Raw genomic sequence first — 25,372 nt, 5'->3', positions numbered from 1 at the left:
AAAGCTATTAGATCTGACTTGACCGCCAAACCCAAGGTCTTGGGTATAGAATTAGTTTAGGATTTAAAGTTATTGGATCTGATTTGACTGATAGACTTGTGATTTTGGATTTGGAATTGCTCCAGACTTAAGATTATTGGGTTTGACTTGACCACTAGAACTAAGAATATTGGGATTAAAAGTACTTAAAATATTATTTATATTCTTAATTTTTTTTTATATTTTATATTTTTTTATTATTAACCAATTGTGAAGCGTGCATCACTATACTTAGTTTCATTTAATGTTAATTTTTTACTATCGCTGTTCAAACATTGTCCAACCAGAACCAGGAACGTGTTCCTTGGAAAATAAAAGGGAAGAAAATAAAGCACTATTTCTATTTATTATTTTTCTCAGAGGAAAAATAAAGCGAAAAGAACCAGTCTCCGACCAAGAGCCAGAGAGATTAACGTGTTTGATACTTTGAGTATTGAATGACTTAGTCGCCAAGATTAATAAATTTACCTAATGATAATGGAACCCACCCACTTAAGAAAACCTTCCCTTTCATTTTCAAGTATAAACACCCTCATCCATGGAGTGTGCAGAAAACATCATTCTCTTTTTTCGCAAATTCAGCTAATCAACCCGTCCAAACTCTAGGCAGACACTAAATCTGCACGCCCTCTCAAAAAGAGCGTGACCACGTGAGTAATCGTCGCATTAAAAACAAGGAGAAGAAATCAACCCCTGTCCAAGGCAGTCAACCCCAGGTCAGTTTCTGAACACGACGCCGTCACATACCATTTCAACATCTCCATAGGTATCTCAGCAGTACCGGCACGTGCTCTGTTGATCACATCCTATCCTTAAAAGAGAGAAACCAGGGAGAGACATAAACAAAAGAAAGGCAAAGAGAAATCGGAAACTTTTTAAGCTTAAAAGAAAAACAAAAAGACATGTCCTGCACTGCAGCATGGGCGATTCCAAACTCACCAGCATTTCAATCACCGAGACTTCCTTCAATATTTTGCAAGCCATCTCCATCTCCTAGCATCATCCATGGTTCACAATCCCCGGCACCATCATCGTCTTTATCGTTGCCACCGTCTTCTTTATCATCGTTTTCACCGGGGCTGTCCTCACCAAAGTCACCTTTATCTCTTCGAGTTAACAAGACAAAATTAGAATCAAAGACTGACAAGTTGTTGAAGAGGAAGAGGCCGGGAATATTAGATATACCAGTGGCGGGGGTTTTGGGGTTTGGTTTAGAGACCCCAAAAGGAAAGAAGGAGAAAGTGGAGGTTGTAGAAGTTGAAGGAGATGGTTATTTTGTCTGTAGCAAGAGAGGACGGAGAGGTGGGATCTTGGAGGACCGGTACTCTGTTTTTGTTGATGTTAATGGATATTCTAAACAGGTATCCTACCCTTATATTTTATTTTTGTAATGATGGATTTTTGTTGAAACGAAAAAACGGATTAAATGTATAATTTCTTGGTTACAGGCTTTGTTTGGTGTTTTTGATGGGCATGGAGGGCCAAAAGCGGCTGAATTTGCAGCCAAGAATTTGAATAAAAACATCATGGATGAAGTTTCGAGTAGATATCAAGAGGGAATTGAAACAGCAATTAGAAATGGCTACTTGACCACAGACGAAGAGTTTTTAAAACAAAATGTTAATGGTGGTGCTTGTTGTGTGACTGCATTGATACACCAAGGCAACCTTGTGGTTTCAAATACTGGTGATTGCCGTGCAGTTATGAGTCGAGGAGGGGTTGCAGAGGCTCTCACGTCTGATCACCAACCTTCGCGCAAAGATGAGAAAGACAGAATCGAAGCCTTAGTAAGTAGCTACTTTGATTAATGGTGATCATGCCATTCAAGAAAGTGAAAGTGAACACTTACTAATGTATATCGTAGCTAAATCTTTTCTTTTGCTGTCATTTTTTTATAGGGTGGTTATGTAGATTGTTGCCATGGTGTGTGGAGAATACAGGGGTCACTTGCTGTAACAAGAGGGATTGGAGATGGACATCTAAAACGATGGGTGATAGCAGAACCAGAGACCAAAGTTTTAAAGATTAAGCCCGAATGCGAGTTCTTGATCTTAGCGTCGGATGGTCTTTGGGACAAGGTAAATTCTTGCAATTCCAGATTCATCTAGGATGATCCTGGCCATTAATTACGTATATGGATTAAATTTTGATTTTTTTTCTTTTCCAGGTTACTAATCAGGAGGCAGTAGATGTAGTTCACCCCTCATGCGTGGGTGTTGACAAGCTAGATCCTTTATCTGCCTGTAAAAAGCTAGTCGACTTGTCATTAAGCAGGGGCTCGGTTGATGATACTAGTGTGATGATAATTCAATTAGATCGCTTTGTTCCATAACTTGCCCCTGGGAAAGGAACTTATGAGAGAACTGGTGAATTCTGCTGATCCTACAAGGTGTTTTTATAAGAAAGTTGCAGTCTCAGAAGCTGGAAGGCCAACTCTTTAAAATTCTATCTTCACTATCAAGTTGGGTGTTAGTTGAAGAAGGTGGTAAGTTTAGATCGCATTCAAGAGGAGTTGTGGTAGAGGAATATGAGGGTCGGGTTCTTGTAAATTGTAGTATATGAAAAGCTAGTTCAACTGACTCAGTTTTCCATTGAAGTAAAACTGAAGTCGAGCCTCGTACTCGAGTGCTCAAATATGCATACATGATACATTAATGTTAGATTAATACAAGTCCTAATTATAATGGAGATATCCTAATATCGGCTGCTTTAGTTTTGGGATGAAATACTAGCGTGAGGCATGCAGGTACAGTTGCTGCTACTCACTGTTGACCTTTCAAATTGCCATTTATAAAGTTTTGAAAAGTTCGTTTTACATTATCCTTCCGGTGCAAGTCAACCAGTGGAGCATTTGCTTTTGTTTTGTTATTGGACCAGGTCGGTCTTTGTTTGGCAGCCACCCGCCAAGCTGGATGCCATTTTGACTGGTGTGTGGTTTCTAGACATTTTTGTTGATTTGTGGTGTGCCGATGCTCTCAGTTCTGAACTAGTAGTCAAATCCTGTCTCAGCTCTCCTTGATTCGTTGGCGCTAGAGCAGCCAGTGTTGTTGGATTTAATTTTAAAAAAAATATTATTTTTTTATATGATTTGTGATCAAGAGTGCTTTTTTGATTTTTCTTTTTATTGATATGATACATTTTAGTATAAAAAATATTTTAAAAAATAATTATAATTATATTTTTAAATATTAACTTAACTGTTTAAATATAGTGTCTTTTCTAGATATTTTGAGTGTGTTTAAAAATGTAATTATAATTGAGGTTGTTTCTTAAAGTGTTTTTTTACTTGGAAATATATTAAAATAATATTTTTTATTTTTTTAAAGTTATTTTTGATATTAATATATTAAAATAACTTAAAAATATCAAATAAATATTAATTTAAAATAAATAAAAAATAAAATAAAAATAAATTTTTTAAAAAAATATTTTTGAAATACAAAAACAGTCTAAGAGCACTTTTTTTTAATATAATAAAAGTATGTTATATAACATATTTTGCTAAATGATAGATCTGTCATCCATGTAATCAAAGGTAACTAGTTTGATATCGAGCACTTGATTGATTTTGTACGATTAAACTAGCAAACCATGGAAAGACTTTTGCTACTCTTCAATAATTCTATGCTTGAATGTGGAATGTCAACAGGGACTACTTATAATTAGCACCGCTTGGTTCGGCCCTCAGGCACAAACCGAGCTTCTTGCTTCATTAATTAATTCTTCGAGTGAAGTTATGAAATCTTTCATACTCATATAATAATAGTTCCAAAGTTGATCCATGATTAACTTATATTTCTACTAAAATATATAGAATAAAAAAAGATTTATGAATATAAATTTTAGAAAAATAAACACGTTTCAATAAAAACGTGCTAGGCATAGCTCTAACCAAACCCGACATACTGGACTTGACAAAGTGTGTAAGTTTCGGGATGCTAGGCCTATCACTAGCCATGCCCAGTTGCGGTTGGACTTCACAGTGTGTCACATTCCAGAAACGTTAGATCAGACTTGTTTGCTTGGCTTGAATATCAATTGAATACCAGTTTCTAAGTCACAAAGCAGCAGGTTTGTAAAAAGTTTAGCCTTTCCTTTTCATCGCTCGAAAAATGAACGTCTCAATTGAAGTACTCATGTATCATGCTACAACGACAAATAACCTGTAATAAACTTGGTAATTCAGATCGATAATAATAGTATTTTTATTAAATTAAAAGAAATTAATTACAAATATCTAATTAAATAAATAAATAAATAATAGTTTTTGAGCGTATTTGAGGTTGCTCGGGCAATCCTAAGAGCATATTCAAGGCTGCTCAATCCTTTTTTGACTTGATAAAAAGCTCCTGCGAGTTTTCTACTTGAATAGGAAAAAAAAAACAAATTCAAATTCAAATTAAATAATTAAATAATCTTAAATTTAAATAAGAGTAAATTAAGGTTAGTACTGTTACAATTTCACCCTCGTAAAAAAACAACCTTGCCCTCAATGTCAGGGTAGGTTACTTTAGAAAACATGTTCTGAAGTGTTGATATATTTATATCCAAATCAAAACCTCCTTTTTGATCATCTTCGTTTGTTTTGAGAGACAGCATGCCGAGCTTTGACATGTGATTAATGCCTTCACTGCATTTTTAGGAGTATAAATTATCCCCTAGTAATTGTTTCGAATATACCAGGTCGTGAAGTTGATGAAATTCCTTCCGGACTGTCATCAGCTGCAGGGGATCCAGGAGACAAGCGCAGTCCAAACCCACTAGTAGAACGGGCAAAGATTTTTTTTCCAGCATTTCCAGTAGGCGAGTCATGTGGCGAGGAAATCAATGGCTGCGGGACTGTAATGCCATCACCATCTCCAATTTCCATGTTGTTAAGACCATTTATTGTACTCTTCAGGGAAATTGATCGAGCTAGCATAGGCTCATCCACATGTAAATCTTCACCAACATCACTGAATAAAAACCAAGAATCAACCTGCTTATTGCTGGGAATGCTTTCAGTTGTTGGATGAGGCAGATAACGGGTAACTTCATTGCCGCCATTTTCTTGTCGAGCTTCAGTTCGCTGATTGTTGGTGTTATCACCATAAGTTGGCCTCTTCCTTTTAATTTTAATAAGATGATCTGTCTGGATTGACATGTTTTGTAATTGTTGAGCTATTTTGTTAGTTGCAACATTCGGTTTCGACACCCTAACCTGTCTAATTCTGATATCAATTAGTTCAGAAATTTTATTGAATTAAAAAAAATTAATTAAAAAGAAAAGATAAATAATAGTTTTGAGTATATTCAAGTTACTCAGTCTCCATCAAAATATATTTGAAGCTGTCCAGTTCTTTTATAACTTATTAAAAAGTCCCTAAAAGTTTTTCAATTGCTTTTTATATAGCCTAAAACTATACTCAAATAGAAGAGAAAAACAAATTCAAATTCAAATTAAAAAAGTTAGGCAACCTTAAATTTAAATAAGAGTAAATTAAGGCAAGGATGGTTTGGTAACCATTCCAGTATGCTCAAGAGCAGTTTGAGTTTTGATTTTGTAACTGTACAGGAAATCTTTTTGTTCTTTTGATGAATTATTGTAAATGAACTTATTGAGGACACGTGCCTAGCTTGATGACATTCCCTGCACCCAATTAACGCTTCTAAGGTTGAGTTAAGATGCCTTTTCTATCTCGGGACATACTTTGGACGCTGGTGGGCAGGATTGGACCGTACCATCACTCATTGTCATTCCCTTGCCACATTTCCTTCGTGCCCCTGAGTGGGCTGAGTTAACAATAACAAGTCATAGCTGCTCTCGCTGAACTGACGCTAAGATTCGTAGTGAAGAAAAGGGCATCACGGGCAAGCTTTGAAGTGAAGTGAAGTGAAGTCGTTTTATTTTCAATCTTTTGCGTTTAGCTAGTGTGATGCTGTGACATCAGAAGAACTCCGCCCTATCCTCCGCGTAGTTTCCGTGGCATCTTTGCAGGGGCCATGGAAAAAACTAGAAATTAGCATCGCACCTGTTAGGCGCACGATTAAAAAGCCCAAGGCATCGGCGAAGTCCATCGGAAAATACACAGCTGATAAACACGCCTTCAATATGAGAACAGAGGCAAGCCCACGGTCCAAGTATGGATTCCACACAAAACGCAGAAACGTCGCAACGAGAGATGTGTCCCCTAACAGTTGAGAACCCGAGCGCGTAGCTTCTGTTTTTATATAAATTTTCAAGAGTATATTTTTCTTGAAAAATATTAATTTAATATTTTTAAAGTTTTTTTTAATAAATTTAATGTATTAATGTTAAAAATAAAAAAATAAAAATTATTTTAATATATTTTTAAATAAAAAATACCAACTACAACAATACTAAAACAGTATTTTTCAAGTTTTAAATATTCTTTTTAAGTGTAAATTTCAATTAAGATGGATACCAGAACCCAAATCACCATTACTAAAATGAAGAAAATTCTTTACTTTGTTTTATGTAATATTAAATGTGTGTTTGGAAATATGGTAGAGTTTACTTTTTAAAGTATTTTTTATTTTAAAATATATTAAAATAATATTATTTTTAACACCAGCATATTAAAATGATCTAAAAACATTAATAAAATATTAATTTAAAATAATTTTTTTTTTTTTTAAAGTGCTTCAACAACAAGACAAACATTACTTTAAATACCAATGATTATAGCGGACAAGGCTGGAATCACAAGAAAGAGGAGCACAATTTTTCTTTTAATTTTTCAAATAACAATTCTATTCCCCAATGGTTCTAGTAGTTCAAAATTTCCTTTGTCTGTAGAAACTTGCTTCTCACATTTTTGCAAAACTTTCTTTAACCATGGAAGCAAAGCGCTTTGCACGGGGGTGGGTTCTAACATGAATCGAACGAAATTTACTCGAAGGAAAAAGAGGATGGCAGAAGGGGAAAATGAGTTCCGGCACGTCATCCACGCATGATGCTCTCATGCAATCAACTTGGTATGGCTTTATGTCAAGTCCAAAGGTGGTCACCGGAAGTGAAGCAAGGTCTCCGTTTTAATTCTTCCCGGCACCGTCACATTTTACTACACCTGACACGAGCCACGAGCGGCGAGCGGCGGCGGCATAATCTTAAACTCTGTTATCGTGGGCATAAAAAGATACCAAGAAATAATCGATACTCGTCTTTAATAAACATACGATGTCGGACAAGTACATAATATACACGACGTAGCTCAACATTTATTCTCAATTATACGGCACTCCGTATATTGCTGGAGTAGACCTTAACATTTCTTCAACAGCTTAAAAGTTTAAAACAATTCAAGCAAAAAACCCATCAGGAAAAAAAAAAAAAAGAGTTTATCCAACCATTCAAACCTCCAATTTATGAATCTAGTATCAAATAAAAACGTACCTGCAAATACAGTATACACGAAAGAGATAGCATACTCTGAGAGTACCAGATAATCCACTATACGAATTCTGGGCAGATCTTCTTCCTCTGTTTTTTTCTCCCTGAGAATCCATGCCAGTTAAAACGAACCCAATCGTCCTTTCCTTTTCCCGATCATGAACTCAATCGCCATTAAGATTTAAGAATAGAAAAATCTGAGGACATAATCTATATTAATTAATATTCACCTATAATCATGCCCACATGCGCCTGCAAGCCAAAAGCGAAAACAAGAGGGGTCGGGTCATGGACTCACGGGTGAGGTCCGAATCTGATGCCAATAAAAAAAATCCCAGAAAGAATTTTAACTTTTTTAGTAACCAAAACGCACATCATAACACGTCTTGTCGTCGTTAAGCAAGATTTTTTTTTTAATCTGTCCTTTTCTCGTTTCTTGAACAAGAGAGATCTCCTGCTTCTTGTCTAAGTATTCACATTCCATTTCTTTTCATTCTTACTAGTCGATCTAGCTCACAGTGACACACCTCCCTGCCTCTCCTCTAGATCTCTCTTTCTGTTCTTTTGATTCTGAAAGAATATTCCAGGGTTTAATCGCTGCTCTAGACCTTGCAGCGATTTGAATCCCCAACTTTGCTGACTCTCAAGTCGACGGTTCAAGTTCAATCACAGACCTGATTAGCTGATTTTGAGCCGTCGATCTAATCGGCAACCATGGCGGCAGCTAACGCCCCGATCACCATGAAAGAAGTCTTAACTGTAACTACTCTTTCACCTGCTTCTGTCTATCCGCTCATTTTTCGTTTCTTTCTGAATTTAAGCTCAGTTTAGACAAGTAATTGTGCATCAAACTGAAGTATGCATGCTTGTGATTAAAGTAACAGAGTGATCAATCATCTGTTGCTGCATTTTGGATCTAGAATGTGCTGATTTGTAATTTAGCTTGACTTGACATTTGAAAAGTAAGCCGGTGTTTCTAAAGATCTGATACTTTATTTCCATGTTTAGATCTATTGATTATATTATTATGGAGCTTGTTAGTGCTTAGTTGCTGTAATTATTTGAATTTCGTGTGATATGGAGGAACTGAGCTGGTGAATTTTTGTGTGATCTGTTGTTTTTGCAGTTACCGTCTATCGGTATTAGCCCTCAATTTATTACGTTTACGAATGTAACGATGGAATCAGACAAGTATATATGTGTACGTGAAACAGCTCCGCAAAATAGTGTTGTAATTATTGACATGCACATGCCAATGCAACCGCTGAGACGGCCTATCACTGCAGATTCTGCACTCATGAATCCAAATTCTAGAATCCTTGCTTTGAAAGGTAGTGAATCATCTGGCTCTTCTATTTGTCGATAATGAATCATGCACATATCTGTTACTGTGATTGAATATTGGTATACATAACATTTTGTATTTTATTTAAATGCATGATTTTCCTTTTCTGGTAGTTTGTGGATAATCGCTTTATAGCAGTGCTTGAGAGCAGATGGCCCAAGTCCTTCTCCTTTCCAAAGTTTGTTTTTATTCCTTGGAAATGCATGTTATCTACTCTAAAGAACTCAACCAAGAGGTCTATACTGTCTTTTAAATTTTGTTCTCCATTCTCTAGATGTGCCAGACTGACCGCCAACTCATTTATCACATTTTTTCCCTCCGAAAACTAGGCAACAACTGGTGGAGTGCGCATTACTTACTATGTGTCTTCACTCTTATACTGCTTACCATTTCTTTTCACGTTGATTTTTCTTTAATCATACCAGAAACTGTGTTTGTCATCAATTAACATCAGGTTGAAACTATGTTGCATTTACATAGTTCTTGATTATACGAAATCTTCTATATCAATTGTAAAATTGTTTTCTTCATCTTTTCCGGTACTAAACTCTGTGACTGGCGAAAAATCATTGCCACATTAGGAACTAATGAAATTGATGCTTGACTCACCAAACATCATCCCGTTGAAGATTAAAAGCAAACAGGATATGTATGCATCTTTTAACAGTTCATTTTTTTATCCAACTTTATTCTGCAACCAAGCATATGGTATTTTAATGTAAACAGGGTACTATGACGTGGAGTTCATTCATTGTTTTGATTGCCATCCTAGCTACAATGATAATGCGTTGATGGTGAATTTTAATCTGATTTGATCAATCAGACCTGGATGTCATATGCAGATTTCTTTGGTTCCTGTCTGTCTAGGAATTGTTTATTAAGCAACATGGAGAAGTTTTGATTGCTTTTAAATCATATTTTTATCTTTTAATTGTTTGTATCCCTCCCCTCCCCGCCCTTGTGCTACAATTTGAACATGGTTGCATGGGCTTTTATCTAGATTTGTTCCTTTTGCTGATGAATTGTGGGATTCTTTTAAAGCCCAACTTCCAGGAACTACTCAGGATCACTTGCAAATATTTAACATTGAGATGAAAGCAAAAATGAAGTCATACCAGATGCCTGAGCAGGTATTAGCTTTTCTAATCTTCCTCAGAACATCCCGTGACTTGCTATTTGATGGTTGGTATTGTTTCCCACTGGTGCTGTAGTGATTTTTGTTTTTTGAACTGTCTCTTTGCTTTATGCCTAGATTGTCTTTTGGAAGTGGATAACCCCAAAGATGCTGGGCCTGGTCACACAGACCTCCGTTTATCATTGGTCAATTGAAGGTCAGGATCCTTTTGCAGCGCTAACCTTGTGGCATATCTTGCACTTCTTCTTCGATGGCTTCTTTAGTCTTACTTCCTTGCATGCTTTCTAATTCATGTTGTTATTCTGGCCAATATTATTTTCAAATTGTTCTCTTATATGAATGCAATTGCTTTGTTCTATTTAGGTGATTCTGAACCAGTGAAGATGTTTGAAAGAACAGCTAATTTGCAAAGCAATCAGATTATAAACTATAAATGTGACCCTTCTGAGAAATGGTTGGTTTTGATTGGAATTGCTCCTGGTTCACCTGAGGTATGATGCTGTCTATTTTAATTCAATTTTTTTTTGACCTGTTAAATCATGATCTCCTTTTCTTAAAGAAGATATCTCTTTCCATTTTCTTAGGGAGAAGTTTAGAGCTTCCATGATTAGGAAGAACTTTTTTTATGTTAAACAAAGGTGGCTGTAGTACTTATATTTTGGATCTTCAGGACAGCAGGGGCTTCTGATGTGGAGCTCGTTTAATATCGAACTAGGTGGGGTTGGGCTAGCCAACATAGTGACCAGTCCTCTGGCTGGGGTGTTTGTGGTCTTGGTATCCAGGCTGCTACACTGAGCTGGTGTGAATTAGGGAAGAACTCTTTCTGACTGTTTTTTAGCTGTCTTGTTTCATCATTTCAAGTGCTTAATTCCCTCTGCCATTTTGCCTCACAGTGGTTATGTTGCCTGTTTATCTTTTTCAACAGTCTTAACTCCTAGTCTGTTAGGGACAGCCTTTATATAGTTTTAGCGCATGAGGTTTATTTCTTTATGAATGTTTTTATCAACCTGATGGTGCTAATGGTTTTGATTTCAAAAATCTTTACAGAGGCAACAATTGGTTAAAGGGAACATGCAACTTTTCTCTGTGGATCAACAACGTAGCCAAGCTCTTGAAGCACATGCTGCATCATTTGCGCAATTTAAGGTATGGGTGTCTCTGAATATAATCCTCAATGTTTTTTTGTGTTTCATTTATTGCCTTTTCATAACGGTCCTTTCTTCTATGTATGGTATTGAGCAGGTTCCAGGAAATGAGAACCCTTCCACACTCATTTCTTTTGCCACAAAATCTTTCAATGCTGGACAGGTTACATCGAAGTTGCATGTTATTGAGCTTGGTGCCCAGCCAGGTTGGTTTTCTTCTCTGGTTCACTACTGCCATGTCTGTGGTTTCTCTATTTTCTTTTATCTATCTTTCTTTTGTTCCTCTTTGTGTAGTTTTTGAGCAACATGTTTAGAATCTGCATGACTTGTCTTTGTGTTCATGATCAGTTATCTTGAAATGACTCCCCCCTATTACCTTACCTTGCATCTCTGAGGTCTGAATCATTGATTCCTGGTTTTAACATTTGCAAACCTGTTACAGGGAAGCCATCATTTACAAAGAAACAGGCAGATCTGTTCTTTCCTCCTGATTTTGTCGATGACTTTCCTGTGGCAATGCAGGTATCTGCTATACCTCTTTTTTCAAAATTCCTTTTATTGATTAGCAGTTCCTTGATATGTCATATTCTGTTAAATGTCAGATATCCCACAAATACAGTTTGATTTATGTGATCACAAAGCTTGGGCTACTATTTGTTTACGATTTGGAGACAGCTACTGCTGTGTACAGAAACAGAATCAGTCCAGATCCAATATTTTTGACAGCCGAGGCTTCATTGGTGGGGGGGTTTTATGCCATTAATAGGCGAGGCCAGGTGTTACTAGCTACTGTAAACGAGGCTATGATTGTGCCATTTGTTAGTGGCCAGGTTTGCTCATATGCTTCTTTTCATTCTTTGTAATACTCAACAAAATGTTCTTTGGTTTTGGGTTAACTTGATTGTCTTTGTTATAGTTGAACAATCTGGAGCTTGCTGTCAATCTTGCCAAAAGAGGAAACCTTCCTGGTGCTGAGAATCTGGCAAGTCATAAGTTTCTCTTCATGCTTTTTTGTTTTTGCCAAAATTTACTTTGTGCTTCTCATTTGACGAGAACTCTGTTGCTTGTTATCTTGAGGATCTTAGGTTGTCCAGCGTTTCCAAGAACTGTTTGCTCAAACAAAGTATAAAGAAGCCGCTGAGCTTGCCGCTGAGTCTCCACAAGGAATTCTCCGAACTCCTGACACAGTTGCCAAGTTTCAGGTTTTCCCCTTGTTTTAATTTAATGCTAATGTTCTTTCTTCATGAATTTTACTCTCCATTCAAAGACTTAGATGAAATTAACCATAGCAAGTTGTTTCCATCCATTCTAAATGTGCAGAGTGTACCTGTGCAACCTGGGCAAACTCCTCCCTTATTACAATATTTTGGGACCCTTTTAACAAGAGGAAAGCTCAATGCATTTGAGTCGTTGGAATTGTCCCGCCTTGTGGTCAATCAGAACAAAAAGAACCTTTTGGAGAACTGGCTGGCAGAGGACAAATTGGAGTGCACCGAGGAACTGGGAGACCTTGTGAAGGTTTGGTTTGCAATAGATTTTTCGATCCTTAATTGTTGAACTTCTGATAGGATGCCTCAGTTTTTATTCAGAAAGTTCTCACTTGTTTTTGATGATCTCTTGTTATTGATCATGTTGCCTTTGTAGACTGTGGATAATGATCTTGCGCTGAAAATATATATTAAAGCCAGGGCAACTCCTAAAGTTGTTGCTGCTTTTGCTGAGAGAAGGGAGTTTGACAAAATCTTGATTTACTCAAAGCAGGTAAAGGACATCTTTTTTCCCCTTGCATAGCATAATTATATGTTATATTGATAAGAAGTTTCCTATTGTTTCTGTTATAACTTCCTTTTCAGAACGCCTCCTTTCTTTCTGTTCTTATTGTACTGGTTTTGATCAGTTATGGGGTCTGATGCTTTTTGTGTTCTCATTTGTTGCTTTAGGTTGGGTATTCTCCTGACTATTTGTTCCTTCTGCAAGCAATGCTCCGTTCAGATCCACAGGTATCGTGTCCCAGTGATTTTGATTTGTATTTGTTTGGTTCCAGACATAAATTTTTTCTGTATGTGCTGGCCCTTCAATTTATTCATCGCATTATCATTTTTTTACGGGATTGTTTTAAATAAACTAAAGGTTCATCTTGATTGTGGACTGTAGGGAGCAGTTAACTTTGCTTTGATGATGTCCCAAATGGAAGGTGGCTGTCCAGTTGACTACAACACAATTACTGATCTGTTTCTTCAGGTTTGTTCTTGATGTTCACTTTGATTGATATTCTGATTTCTAGAAAATGAAGATCATTGAAAGTCCTTTTTGATTGTCTCAAAGTTTATCGTACTGGCATTCTGTGCGAATAAATTCATTAGATTCCTTGTAACTCTAATGGATTTGTCCTTGCTTTTCTTAGAGGAACTTGATCCGCGAGGCAACAGCCTTTCTGTTGGATGTTTTGAAGCCAAATTTACCAGAACACGGTTACCTCCAAACAAAGGTTATTGATTGATTTGGTTTTACAAGAGCAATTTGATTTATATTTCTATATGTTCTTTGAAACCTTTTTTGTTTTTTGATCAGGTTCTGGAGATAAATCTGGTAACATTTCCTAATGTAGCTGATGCTATTCTAGCCAATGGAATGTTTAGCCACTACGATCGTCCTCGAATTGCACAACTCTGTGAAAAAGCTGGTCTCTACATCCGAGCCCTGCAAGTAATTGGCTTCTCTTTTTTCCATATTCCATGCATAACTATTGCTGTTCCCTTGAGTGAAAATTTTACCTCCTCTGCAGCATTATACGGAGTTGCCTGATATTAAACGTGTGATTGTGAATACACATGCAATAGAGCCACAGGTGTGTTCTGTCAAGTTCTTACATGTTATTCCAGGATTGGAAATGGCAAGCTTCTTATGAAAATGTGCTGTTCTTTGCAGGCTCTTGTTGAGTTTTTTGGAACTCTTTCACGAGAATGGGCTTTGGAATGCATGAAGGATCTTTTACTGGTCAATCTAAGAGGCAACCTTCAGATAATTGTTCAGGTACATCATGTTTCTTTCGAGTTGCATGTCAAGAGCTTTCACATATTATGATGCCAACTATGTGCATCTGTGCAGGCTGCCAAGGAATATTGTGAGCAGTTGGGTGTTGATGCATGCGTTAAACTTTTTGAGCAATTCAAGTCATATGAAGGGCTGTACTTTTTCTTGGGGTCATATCTGAGTTCCAGGTGTTATGTCTAGTGATTCAGAATCCCCCCCCCCCTCCATGTTAACTTGGTTGTTTAAATTTTTGATTTCCGTTTTTCCTGTGAATTATGGGGCAGTGAGAATCCTGATATACATTTTAAGTACATTGAGGCTGCTGCTAGAACAGGACAAATAAAGGAGGTTGAGCGTGTTACTAGAGAATCGAATTTTTATGATCCTGAAAAGACAAAGAACTTTCTAATGGAAGCCAAACTTCCAGATGCAAGGCCTTTGATTAATGTTTGTGACCGGTTTGGCTTTGTTGCTGATCTCACTCACTACCTCTACTCAAACAACATGCTTCGCTATATAGAAGGTTATGTTCAGAAGGTATGTGTATTTTGCCTGCCATGTTGACTGTTCAAAATCATTGTCTGTCTTAATGAATTTGCTCAATTTTAGGTGTTCGGAAATTTGCATGTTTTCTCTTGACAGGTGAACCCAGGGAATGCACCTTTAGTTGTGGGGCAGCTGTTAGATGATGAATGCCCTGAAGACTTTATCAAGGGTCTTATTCTTTCTGTCCGTTCTTTGCTTCCAGTTGAGCCCCTTGTGGACGAATGTGAGAAGAGGTAGCTCCCTGTCTACCCCTGACACTTGGTCATTGTTCCTTTTTATTTATTGTTCTAATTCTTTGCTTGTGGTTTCAGAAATCGACTTCGTTTGCTTACTCAGTTCTTGGAACATCTTGTGAGTGAGGGAAGCCAAGATGTACATGTTCATAATGCTCTTGGTAAAATCATTATTGATAGCAATAACAACCCAGAACACTTCCTTACCACCAACCCTTACTATGATTCACGGGTTGTGGGCAAGTACTGTGAGAAACGTGATCCCACCCTGGCTGTTGTGGCATACCGGAGAGGACAATGCGATGATGAACTCATCAATGTCACAAATAAGAACTCTTTGTTCAAGTTGCAAGCAAGGTTAGTTGAGCTCAACTTTTTTTCTTTTTTGGTGTGTTTTTTTAATGGGAACATCTCATTCTCAGAGGCTCATGCTCATATACTTGTACTATGGTTTCAGATATGTGGTTGAAAGGATGGACGGTGATCTTTGGGAGAAGGTTCTTAATCCTGAAAATGAATACCGAAGACAGCTTATTGATCAAGTTGTATCTACTGCTTTGCCAGAAAGCAAGAGCCCAGAACAAGTTTCTGCTGCTGTTAAAGCTTTCATGACAGCTGATCTGCCCCATGAATTGATTGAGCTTCTTGAAAAGATTGTTCTCCAAAACTCTGCTTTCAGTGGAAATTTCAATCTTCAAAACTTACTTATCTTGACAGCAATTAAGGCAGATCCTTCAAGAGTCATGGATTATATTAATAGATTAGATAACTTTGATGGACCTGCTGTTGGGGAAGTGGCAGTTGAAGCTCAGTTATATGAGGAAGCATTTGCAATTTTCAAGAAGTTCAACTTGAATGTTCAGGCTGTTGATGTCTTATTGGATAACATCCAAAGCATTGACCGTGCTGTGGAGTTTGCATTCCGTGTTGAAGAAGATGCTGTTTGGAGCCAGGTGGCGAAGGCCCAACTCAGAGAGGGGCTCTTGAGTGATGCAATTGAGTCATTTATCCGTGCAGATGATGCTACTCAATTCCTGGAAGTCATTCGTGCTGCTGAGGATGCAAATGTATATCATGACTTGGTGAAGTACCTTCTCATGGTTAGGCAGAAGGCAAAAGAGCCGAAGGTGGACAGTGAGCTTATTTTTGCATATGCGAAGACTGATAAGTTGACTGACATTGAGGAGTTCATTCTCATGCCTAATGTGGCTAATCTCCAAAACGTTGGTGATCGCTTATATAACGAAACTCTATATGAGGCTGCAAGAATAATATTCCAATTTATAGCAAACTGGGCCAAATTGGCAATCACATTAGTGAAGTTGAAACAGTTCCAAAGTGCTGTTGATGCAGCTCGGAAAGCCAACAGTGCGAAGACATGGAAGGAAGTTTGCTTTGCTTGTGTTGATGCCGAGGAGTTCCGTTTGGCTCAGATATGTGGTCTTAACATCATTATACAGGTATTTTTTTTTATCAGCATTCTGTTGCGAATGAAATGATATCTGAGTCTATTTCTAGTTGTGTGGATCTATTAAAGTCAAACTTTGAGATAATTTCTTTGTTCCTGATAAACTTTTCAAATTAAATTTTAAACCCACATCAAGATCCTAGTTGTCCTTACATTTATACATTTTAATAATAAGTTCTCTTTGGCATGGAAATGCATGATGTCCAGTACTTTTCTTTTATAATGAATTTAGCATTTTCTTTCTTTCAAATTTTGCATTGGTACTGATATGTGCCCGTCTTGTTTATCTCAAATTAACAAGTTGATTTGTCCTATTTGTTCAATTCATTTCTCAATTTTGTTGTGGGTTTGGAATTTGTAGGTGGATGATTTGGAGGAGGTCAGTGAATATTATCAGAACAGAGGATACTTCAATGAATTGATCTCTCTCATGGAGAGTGGTTTAGGTTTAGAACGTGCACATATGGGCATTTTCACAGAGTTGGGAGTGCTGTATGCTAGATATCGTCCTGATAAGCTTATGGAGCACATTAAATTATTCTCAACTCGTCTCAATATTCCCAAGCTTATACGAGCATGTGATGAACAGCAACATTGGAAGGAACTTACCTATCTGTACATTCAATATGATGAATTTGATAATGCTGCAACTACCATTATGAACCATTCTCCTGAGGCCTGGGATCACATGCAATTCAAAGATGTTGCTGTCAAAGTTGCTAACGTGGAGCTATACTATAAGGCTGTGCATTTCTACTTGCAAGAACATCCTGATCTTATCAATGATCTTCTCAATGTGCTGGCACTCCGTGTGGACCATACTCGTGTTGTTGACATAATGCGAAAGGTTTTTACCTGTGCTATGACATGTTATTTTAAGAAGCAGCAAATCATGAATCTCTTCTGATGGCTCTAACACTATTAATAAGTGATATATATATTTATGGTTTTTAGGCAGGTCATTTGCTCCTTGTGAAGCCATATATGATTGCAGTTCAGAGCAACAACGTGTCTGCTGTGAATGAGGCTTTGAATCAAATTTACATGGAGGAGGAAGACTATGAAAGATTGCGTGAATCCATTGATTTGCACGATAACTTTGATCAGATAGGCCTTGCACAGAAGGTGAGGTTCACTGATATTATTGTTTTTCATCATTGGTTTAAACTGTCTTTGTAATCCATTTTGGTACTAATTTGCCCAGGTTGAGAAACATGAGCTTCTTGAAATGAGACGTGTGGCTGCATACATTTACAAGAAGGCTGGAAGATGGAAGCAATCCATTGCATTGTCAAAGAAAGATAACCTATACAAAGATGCCATGGAGACAGCATCACAGTCTGGTGATCGTGAACTTGCAGAGGAGTTGCTGGTTTATTTCATCGAAAAGGTATCAACTGCTGTGTTAGACTATAACTTTTTCGCAATGCATAAATGATAGGGCATCTTTTGTAGGTGTGGCTGACTGACCATTTTTAGGAAGTCCTCCATTTTTTCCTTACACAAAAATTAGGGTGAGTTTGCTTGGTTGCACTGAGGGGTGTTATGTTACCTTTTCTTGGTGCGACGCTTCACCCGAAATGATTCCACCTCTTGAACATCCCAAGTTTGAGGGTTCTGATTTATGGGAAGGACAAGACTTCTTAGGATTTCAAAAATCGATTATTTTTATGTTGTCTCCTGTTCTTACACCCCTTATTTGCCATGTCATTTGGGCACTCTTAAATATTTTTTTCTGAGTCATTGACTGCTTTTATTTGTGATTGTGCAGGGCAAGAAGGAATGCTTTGCATCATGCCTCTTTGTTTGTTATGATTTAATTCGGCCAGACATTGCCCTTGAGCTTGCCTGGATGAATAATATGATCGACTTTGCCTTCCCATACCTTTTGCAGGTGATTTCTTTAGCTGCTGGGTCTCTAATCTCTAGCATGTGTTTGTTTGCATCCTATGAGCAAGCCAACCTTTTTCTGCTACTTGGCCATCATACCTGGAAGTTAGAAGTTTATGCATGATGATTCACTTGTCTTTGTTTCTTTTCTTGCAGTTTGTTCGTGAATACACGGGCAAAGTTGATGAACTTGTGAAGGACAAAATTAATGCACAGAATGAAGTCAAGACCAAAGAGCAGGAAGAGAAGGATGTCATTGCTCAGCAGGTAATTATTTTGCATCCTATTGCTGTCAAAGGGATATGGTCTCAGAGGCGGCACATTTAGTGTTACAAAAAACATCTTTGAATTGGGTTTATCCGGAAGAGTTGGTCTTCCTTAAACGTTGAGTTTTATGTCCTACTTAGATGGGTTTTCTCATGGTTTTTTATTGTTAAATATTACATTGATCGATTCATGTGATTTTTTGCAGAACATGTATGCTCAGCTACTTCCTCTTGCTTTGCCCGCGCCGCCAATGCCTGGTATGGGTGGACCAACAATGGGAGGAGGTTTTGCTCCACCACCACCCATGGGTGGAATGGGGATGCCTCCAATGCCACCTTTTGGCATGCCACCAATGGGCAGCTATTGATACGCAAACCACCATTTTTTTGTAGAATTAGCTGCAAAGTCCCAGTTGCTTCAAGAAAAGAAGTATCCTAGTTGTTCGGGCATTTGATATGATGGTTTTTTCTGGACTTTGGTGCCTTCATTCTTTCTTTTAGCGTTTGTTTTGATGTGATGGAGGTGTACTTGAAATCATGAAGTTGCCAATTTTCCTTGGTCCTAGGTGTGTGGATAAGTGTTGTAATATTCTTTTGGTTGGAGTCATTTTTTGGCTGCTGGTAGAGAAGCAAGCTGAGGATTTCCTGTATCTATATTATTTTTTCCCTTGCGGTCTAGAGGCTAGCCCGAGTATAGTGCGAATTGTTTCATACAAATCATAAAACCACCTACGTAGGTAATCTGTAATGGTTTTTAGTTTAATTCCACCCTTCTTCTTGTACTTAAACTGTTTTCCATTAAATTTTGATGCTTGTGTTTTTTTCGACCACGTATTCTTTACATTACATGTTTGTAAAGGTTTATCCGTTTGAATCTTGAATTCCAGATTAACGATGTTAATATGTACGTCGGCCTGTCCCATCTTTTCCTCTGGGTCTGTTTGGGAATCGGGTCTCTTTGAAAATGTGATGTAAATTGTGTATTTTTTTAATTTTGGTTTTTTATTCAAAGTTATTTTTTTTTAATATTTTTAAATTGTTTAGATGTATTAATATTAAAAATAATTTTTTAATAATAATAATAAAATATTATTTTAATATATTTTTTAAATAAAAAACAATTTAAACCAAACATTTACTGCTTACAATTCCGAACACACTTTTCATTCCATGACTCGTCCGACAATTTTTAGTAATCCTACTATTTGTTTCGCTACGATTGCAAATTTCTGAACCAGCCGTTAAAACGTTGGCGTGAGCTTCAGATAAAACAGACCCGCTTGAGGCTCTTCCTGCTGGCTGGTGATTTTTGTAACATCAGATGGTACTATTTGTTTTTCTCGCTCAATGCTTTCTCAAGTCGTTCCAGAGATCAGGTGGTGGCAGTTTTAAGTACTGTTGTTCTGAATAACTCGAGCTTGGGCTGTACACACGCACGTGATACACTACCTGTGGATGCGTGTGGGTATTGTGAATGCAAGGTGTCATTTTTTATTTTTATACAGAAGAAGAAGAAGAAGAAGAAGAAGAAGAAGAAGAAGAAGAAGAAGAAGGGAGATGATGCATGCAGGTATTGTTAATCATTGGCAGGGATATCGATAGATCATAGGGTGTTTTCTACTATGATAATTGATAAACAAGTTGTGTGATTGCTTTTGTTGTGTTGAGCATATTATTGGTCTAATAGCTTTTCTTAGTTAATAAAGGAGTTTGGATATGAAAATAATCTGATTACTAAAAACCTAAAATAATAAATAGATAAAAAAATTTCAACTCCTTCAAAGATAAGATTGTAATGAAGAGGTAAAATTATTTGTTTTAAATTGAATACACGAGTTTTAAGTTTAAATCCCACTTTTGTAGAATATATATATATTTTTAGTTTTTTTTTTCATTTCCTTCTTACTAAATGACTGATTCATCAAGGAAAAAAGAAAAGGAGTGAAGGCAAGCATGAAGTATTTGAATTAAATAGAGATCATAAAAAAAAAGTGATGTAGGGGAATATCTTTCTAATAAGTCCAATTTTTTTAATGCAAATGTTTGTTCAAATATATATTTTGATTAATTTTATAAATTCTGAAATTAATTATCGTACACATTTATTCTTTAATCAATAACAATACAGTTTTTATTTTGATTTGTCACTATGTTTTTTAAATTTTAATTTTTTGTTAAAATAATTTTTTTATGTTTTCATGTCGTTTTGATATGATAATATTAAAAATAATTTTTAAAAATTAAAAAATTTATTTTAATATATTTTTAAATAAAAAATACTTTAACCCACTATTATTACTTCAATTTCAAACACACTTGGTCTAAACGGTCTAAACGACTGAGGTGGGTGGTAGAGTAATGACAACTGTTGATTTCTTTTCCAGTTTGGAGAAAGTGACACTGTTGGATGTATTTGTTTCAAACAACAATACTATCATTGCCAGTTTCGGTAAAAAAAGAGAGAAAAGTACAGGAAAATATTCTGATCTCGAGCAAAAAATGTTCGACACATTCTTGCAAATTGCTCTTCCCTGCTCTCTTCAAAACGGTAGCTTTTACATGGAGTGTATATATTTTACATGCAGAAAACCCCCTTCCGATCAAAACACACTTTACTGGACTTTGGCGAGAGTTTTGGGAGGTTCCATCACCGGAATGCATGCCGTGATAAATGAACACCGTGAAGATAGTTACATGGTTGCAGGCGCCGTACCAATTGGTGGGTTTCAAATGACCTGTTGATACTTTTCTTTCTGCTACCATGAAAATGCTTTAAATGAAATTACATTACCGAGGTAATATTGAGTTTTTCATGAATCTCAGAAATGAGATTGAAATTCACACACAATTCTCTTTAATTACTGGCAGAATGGACGGAAATGAACAGAGGCCGGAAATTTAAATTACATTGAAGTTGTGGGGGGTGATTGGGATGAAATCGAGACTCGGGCAAATTAAAATTCAGCCAAGATATATGGTCACAAGAAATTGAGGTCATTTTTTTAAGAAAATAAAAACATAAAACAACTTATTTTTTTAAAAAAATCACAGGTTTCTTCCTATGTATTGAGTATCATGATACAAAAATATTTTTTAATTAAAAATATATTAAAATAAAATTACTTATATTTTTAATATTATAATATCAAAATCGTTAAAAACATCTAAAAATATATCATTTTAAATGAAAAACACTAAAAACAAACAAGCATTCTCTTCATTGCACTGGCTGCATTAATCAATGAGCCGCCAAGTTAACCTTCCGAATCGGGCAATTCTTATAACAATGATGATTAGTGTCGTGTCAGCATAATAGAGGTGCAGTTTGCCACACATCCTGCGTGGAGTTTACAGATTTTAATAAGCGGGAATTGGACGGTGGATTACACGCTTTGTAAGAGAAAGTGGTGGTAGCAAATCAGCTAATCTCCTTGGGTTGGTTACAAGATCATCCACACTTCTTCGCACAAGCACAGCTGCTGGACTCACTGAAATCACAGAACTCTCTGTGTCTATTACTGAATGATACAAGGTCGGGACGTAAAAAGGAGGAGACGATGTCAATTTCTCTAAATTCTGCTGTTGGCTTCAACTCAACGGTAATCTCCTTTCTGCTATTTGGCTCCTCAAGATTTGCCGTCTTATTTACTGTTATCTCTTTTGGGTTTTCTTCATTAAGTTCTTGTACTAAAACTGTACTGCTGCTTTTATCTTTTCTCCTCAATGTTTTTGCTTTGAAAGTACTTCTTGCTAATTGCCTAGGTTTCTTTGAGGTACTTGAAAAAATTAACACACAGATTAGAGTTCTAAAAATAATTAATTTATTGATTTATTAATATTTGAAGAATGATATTGTTAATTGGGCTGTCCTAATAACGATTGAACGGGAATCTTGGCCTCAAATTAGAATTGATGTAGTAACTCATTGGTTTATTCAGTTAATCCAATACCCATTTTCATCATTCTCTTGCAAAATGAAACACGATTTTCCAGTTGTCTGGCTAAAGATTCTATGAAGATCACAAGTTTACGATATCAAAGTTAATTTTTTGGTTCGCACTATTAAGTCTCTTGTGACATTCATCTCTAATTCTCCATCCCTTCTTGGTCTACTTCCTATTAGTATTTCAGTAACCATTTAATTTATGGAGAATAATAGCGTGTTGGAAAAAAGTGTATAGTCAATGCTTAATGAAAAACTCTTTTTTTCTTCTTTTTCTTCCCTTTCTGCATGGAAACATGACCTGTCTGAAATTAATGTTGTTGGAAATCTTTTCCTTCAATTAATCTTCTGCAATGTTTCTCCTAGCACTTGAAATAAGGATTTTGCTCGTGTAACAGGTAGTTGCTCCACTTCATTAAGAAAGGTCTACTTCCTATTAGTATTTCAGTAACCATTTAATTTATGGAGAATAATAGCGTGTTGGAAAAAAGTGTATAGTCAATGCTTAATGAAAAACTCTTTTTTTCTTCTTTTTCTTCCCTTTCTGCATGGAAACATGACCTGTCTGAAATTAATGTTGTTGGAAATCTTTTCCTTCAATTAATCTTCTGCAATGTTTCTCCTAGCACTTGAAATAAGGATTTTGCTCGTGTAACAGGTAGTTGCTCCATTTGTGCACATTTTTTCTGTCATCCCCCGCCGCGGCCCCCCCCCCCCCCCCCCCCCCCCCGAGTACTTTTTTCTGCATCAGTGATGCTTGGTGCTTTTCTTTTAATTCTGTTTCATGTTGATCTTTGATAGTTCAAGACCTTTATTTTTATCAGTTATAAGGGGAAAAAAGACATGGTTCTAATGGTTCAAGTTAACTTTTACTCTAATAAAACAAATTTATACTTTCTTTTATTTTTTGTTTTTATTTTCTTATTTCTTTTGCATATTTGCCATTCAGCAGCCTTAATATCTATGCACTGGATTCTTTCAATTGATGCGATTTAGACATTTTTGGTGACTGTTATTTCTCGAGATTATTTACCAAAGTTTTTCTCCGTTAAAAGCTGCAAACCAAATACCATCATGTGTCTAGACCAAAGGCTGCCTCCTTGGGTATGCTTGCTTCAAGGATACAAATAAATGGAAGAAGAAGAGGGTTATTTGTTTCAGCTGTGGATAATGATCGTCTTGTCACAGACACCGGCGTTAAGGGTCATGGAGGTGCTGAGAGCTCAATTTATGACAATCAGCTGTCAGCAGTGAATTCCCCAATTGAGGATTCTCCAGTAGGAAACAATGTTGGTGAGGAGTCAGGACCTCAAACCTCTGGAGCTTCCAATGGCTCAACAATTTCGGTGGATATGAAGTCTAGGCCAAAAAGGTCGCCTCTAACAGCAAGAGAGAGACTAAAGGCTGCGAGAGTTATCAGCCGTTACACAGAATCAAAGACACCAAAATCAGAGATGGGCAGGAAAGTATTGGATGCCCTGAGAGAAAGTGACAAGGGCAAGAAAAGATATGGCCTTCCAGAAGCTCCTGAAAACTTGTTTGATGACAGCAAGCGAGGGTTGCCAAAGGAGGGATGGACCTTTCAATTTCCAGGGGGTTCAGAACTCTTTTTCATTGTCGTTTCATTTGTTTTGATCAGCACAATAATGTTTGCAACGACTTACATTGTCTGGAAAGTTGGTGCAATCCATTTTGATGAGTATTAAGGTGGGATTCCGCTATTTAGGTGAGCTACCTCTTCAGATACATCCATAGAAAGATCACAAACTATTTGGATTCAGGTATTTGCACAAGTTTCTTATATTTGTTAGTAATTTCATGTCATTTAGACAAGATACATGCATGAATGTACAAAGAATTGCTTAGCTGGCATTTATGTATCAAAGGAAAATGTATCAGGATGCCCTTTTGGTTGTCTTACTCTTACATGAATGACATAGTTTTCAAATTTTATTTTATTATTTATTTGATGATAATGATGCTTAAGCTTAACCCATATTATACCGTCATTCTGTATGTTATATGTACATAAGCGGGCTGATCCCATATTTGAGGTTCTTATAGTGTAGAAGGAGCATCTCTTTGCCAGTGGCACACAAGTTTTGATCTTTTTTTGAGTGCTATATTATAATGTAGCATTCAGTTGCGTCGTTATTTGTGTCCTTAACCGTGATGTCCCCCCCCCCCCCCACCGCCCCCCCCCCCCCCCCCCCCTTCCCTGTTCTTTTAATAAATTGCCGTTATTTCTGACCAAAATCCAAGTAGATAGGCTTCCAACTTGATACATTATTGTGCTAAAAAACGTATCTGGTTATATTCATTTCCTGATACGCACCTGGATTTGGGCACATTTTGTTCGTGTTTTTTGTGGCTCTTCTTAAGTTTGGTGAGTTTGTTGATGCAATCTTTTAGGGAGGAAAGGAGAAAACGAGGAAAACACTGCACGGGTAAGCTTTAAACAGAATAACGCAGAATTATGGACACCACACAATCCTGAGAGAGAAAATTTTGAACGTGAGTGGTTGATCAAAGGTCGTATCAATCTTTAACCCTCTTTATGGTGAGTTGTAGTGTTTGTGTGGGGCCACTGGTGATGGTAATCGTAGGGCTCTTGTTTGCTTGTGCAGGACACAAGGACAGTCTTTAACACTGAACAGTTGAAGGTGGACAAAACAAGCCACCAAAATGAAAGGTCCTTGATTTTCTAGATGATCCAGCTGAGATAGCAAGAGAGCTGAAAGCAAAACAGAAGTGAATGATAGATATTTGAAATCGAAGACACAAGAGCTATCCTTTAGTTTGTTTCGTTGCTAAACCCTATCCCTCCATTGCAATTTGCAGCACTTGAACAAAATTGTAGATGTAAAGACATGAGATCAAGGATACGATACATGACAGGACACATAAACATGATGCCAGTTTCAATCAGTAGAGCA

General features: G+C 36.8%; 3 protein-coding genes and 1 long non-coding RNA gene across 7 annotated transcripts; 3 read left to right on the top strand and 1 right to left on the bottom strand.

Annotated features, from left to right (window-relative positions):
* Window positions 1–604: 604 nt before the first annotated feature.
* On the top strand, window positions 605–2,729 carry LOC133704994 (probable protein phosphatase 2C 2). The gene is made up of 4 exons (XM_062130079.1): window positions 605–1,400; window positions 1,488–1,826; window positions 1,938–2,117; window positions 2,207–2,729. Exons 1-4 carry the CDS (start codon window positions 942–944, stop codon window positions 2,369–2,371), a joined length of 1,143 nt encoding a protein of 380 aa, XP_061986063.1. The 5' UTR covers window positions 605–941; the 3' UTR covers window positions 2,372–2,729.
* A 4,448-nt stretch (window positions 2,730–7,177) lies between these two features.
* On the bottom strand, window positions 7,178–7,699 carry LOC133705430 (uncharacterized). The gene is made up of 2 exons (XR_009844269.1): window positions 7,436–7,699; window positions 7,178–7,322 (listed from the first exon to the last, which is right to left on the bottom strand). It is a non-coding gene; the product is annotated as an uncharacterized LOC133705430 (long non-coding RNA).
* Window positions 7,700–7,916: 217 nt separating this feature from the next.
* Window positions 7,917–19,281, top strand: LOC133705429 (clathrin heavy chain 1-like). The gene is made up of 30 exons (XM_062130624.1): window positions 7,917–8,191; window positions 8,559–8,763; window positions 9,819–9,907; window positions 10,030–10,108; window positions 10,276–10,403; window positions 10,960–11,058; window positions 11,155–11,263; window positions 11,500–11,579; window positions 11,660–11,887; window positions 11,974–12,039; window positions 12,143–12,259; window positions 12,378–12,575; window positions 12,702–12,818; window positions 12,998–13,057; window positions 13,212–13,298; window positions 13,462–13,545; window positions 13,629–13,763; window positions 13,843–13,905; window positions 13,986–14,090; window positions 14,166–14,278; window positions 14,375–14,627; window positions 14,733–14,869; window positions 14,948–15,226; window positions 15,327–16,329; window positions 16,699–17,184; window positions 17,292–17,462; window positions 17,542–17,727; window positions 18,109–18,231; window positions 18,384–18,494; window positions 18,700–19,281. Exons 1-30 carry the CDS (start codon window positions 8,147–8,149, stop codon window positions 18,859–18,861), a joined length of 5,118 nt encoding a protein of 1,705 aa, XP_061986608.1. The 5' UTR covers window positions 7,917–8,146; the 3' UTR covers window positions 18,862–19,281.
* A 2,430-nt stretch (window positions 19,282–21,711) lies between these two features.
* On the top strand, window positions 21,712–25,364 carry LOC133705919 (uncharacterized). 4 transcript variants are annotated; one of them, XR_009844360.1, is made up of 3 exons: window positions 21,712–22,092; window positions 23,492–24,217; window positions 24,849–25,364. XR_009844360.1 is itself a non-coding variant. In XM_062131363.1 (2 exons), exons 1-2 carry the CDS (start codon window positions 22,051–22,053, stop codon window positions 24,140–24,142), a joined length of 693 nt encoding a protein of 230 aa, XP_061987347.1. In that variant the 5' UTR covers window positions 21,713–22,050; the 3' UTR covers window positions 24,143–24,394. The 4 variants fall into 4 exon arrangements, 3 of the variants coding, with proteins under 3 accessions (XP_061987347.1, XP_061987348.1, XP_061987349.1); XM_062131363.1 differs by lacking the exon at window positions 24,849–25,364 and having other exon boundaries at window positions 21,713–22,092; window positions 23,492–24,394; XM_062131364.1 differs by lacking the exon at window positions 24,849–25,364 and having other exon boundaries at window positions 21,713–22,092; window positions 23,389–24,394.
* The last annotated feature ends 8 nt before the right edge of the window (window positions 25,365–25,372 follow it).

This window comes from Populus nigra, chromosome 10 (genome assembly GCF_951802175.1).
Source record: "Populus nigra chromosome 10, ddPopNigr1.1, whole genome shotgun sequence".
In the NCBI taxonomy this organism is placed as follows: Eukaryota; Viridiplantae; Streptophyta; class Magnoliopsida; order Malpighiales; family Salicaceae; genus Populus; species Populus nigra.
This window is presented reverse-complemented; position numbering and strand designations above follow the sequence as displayed.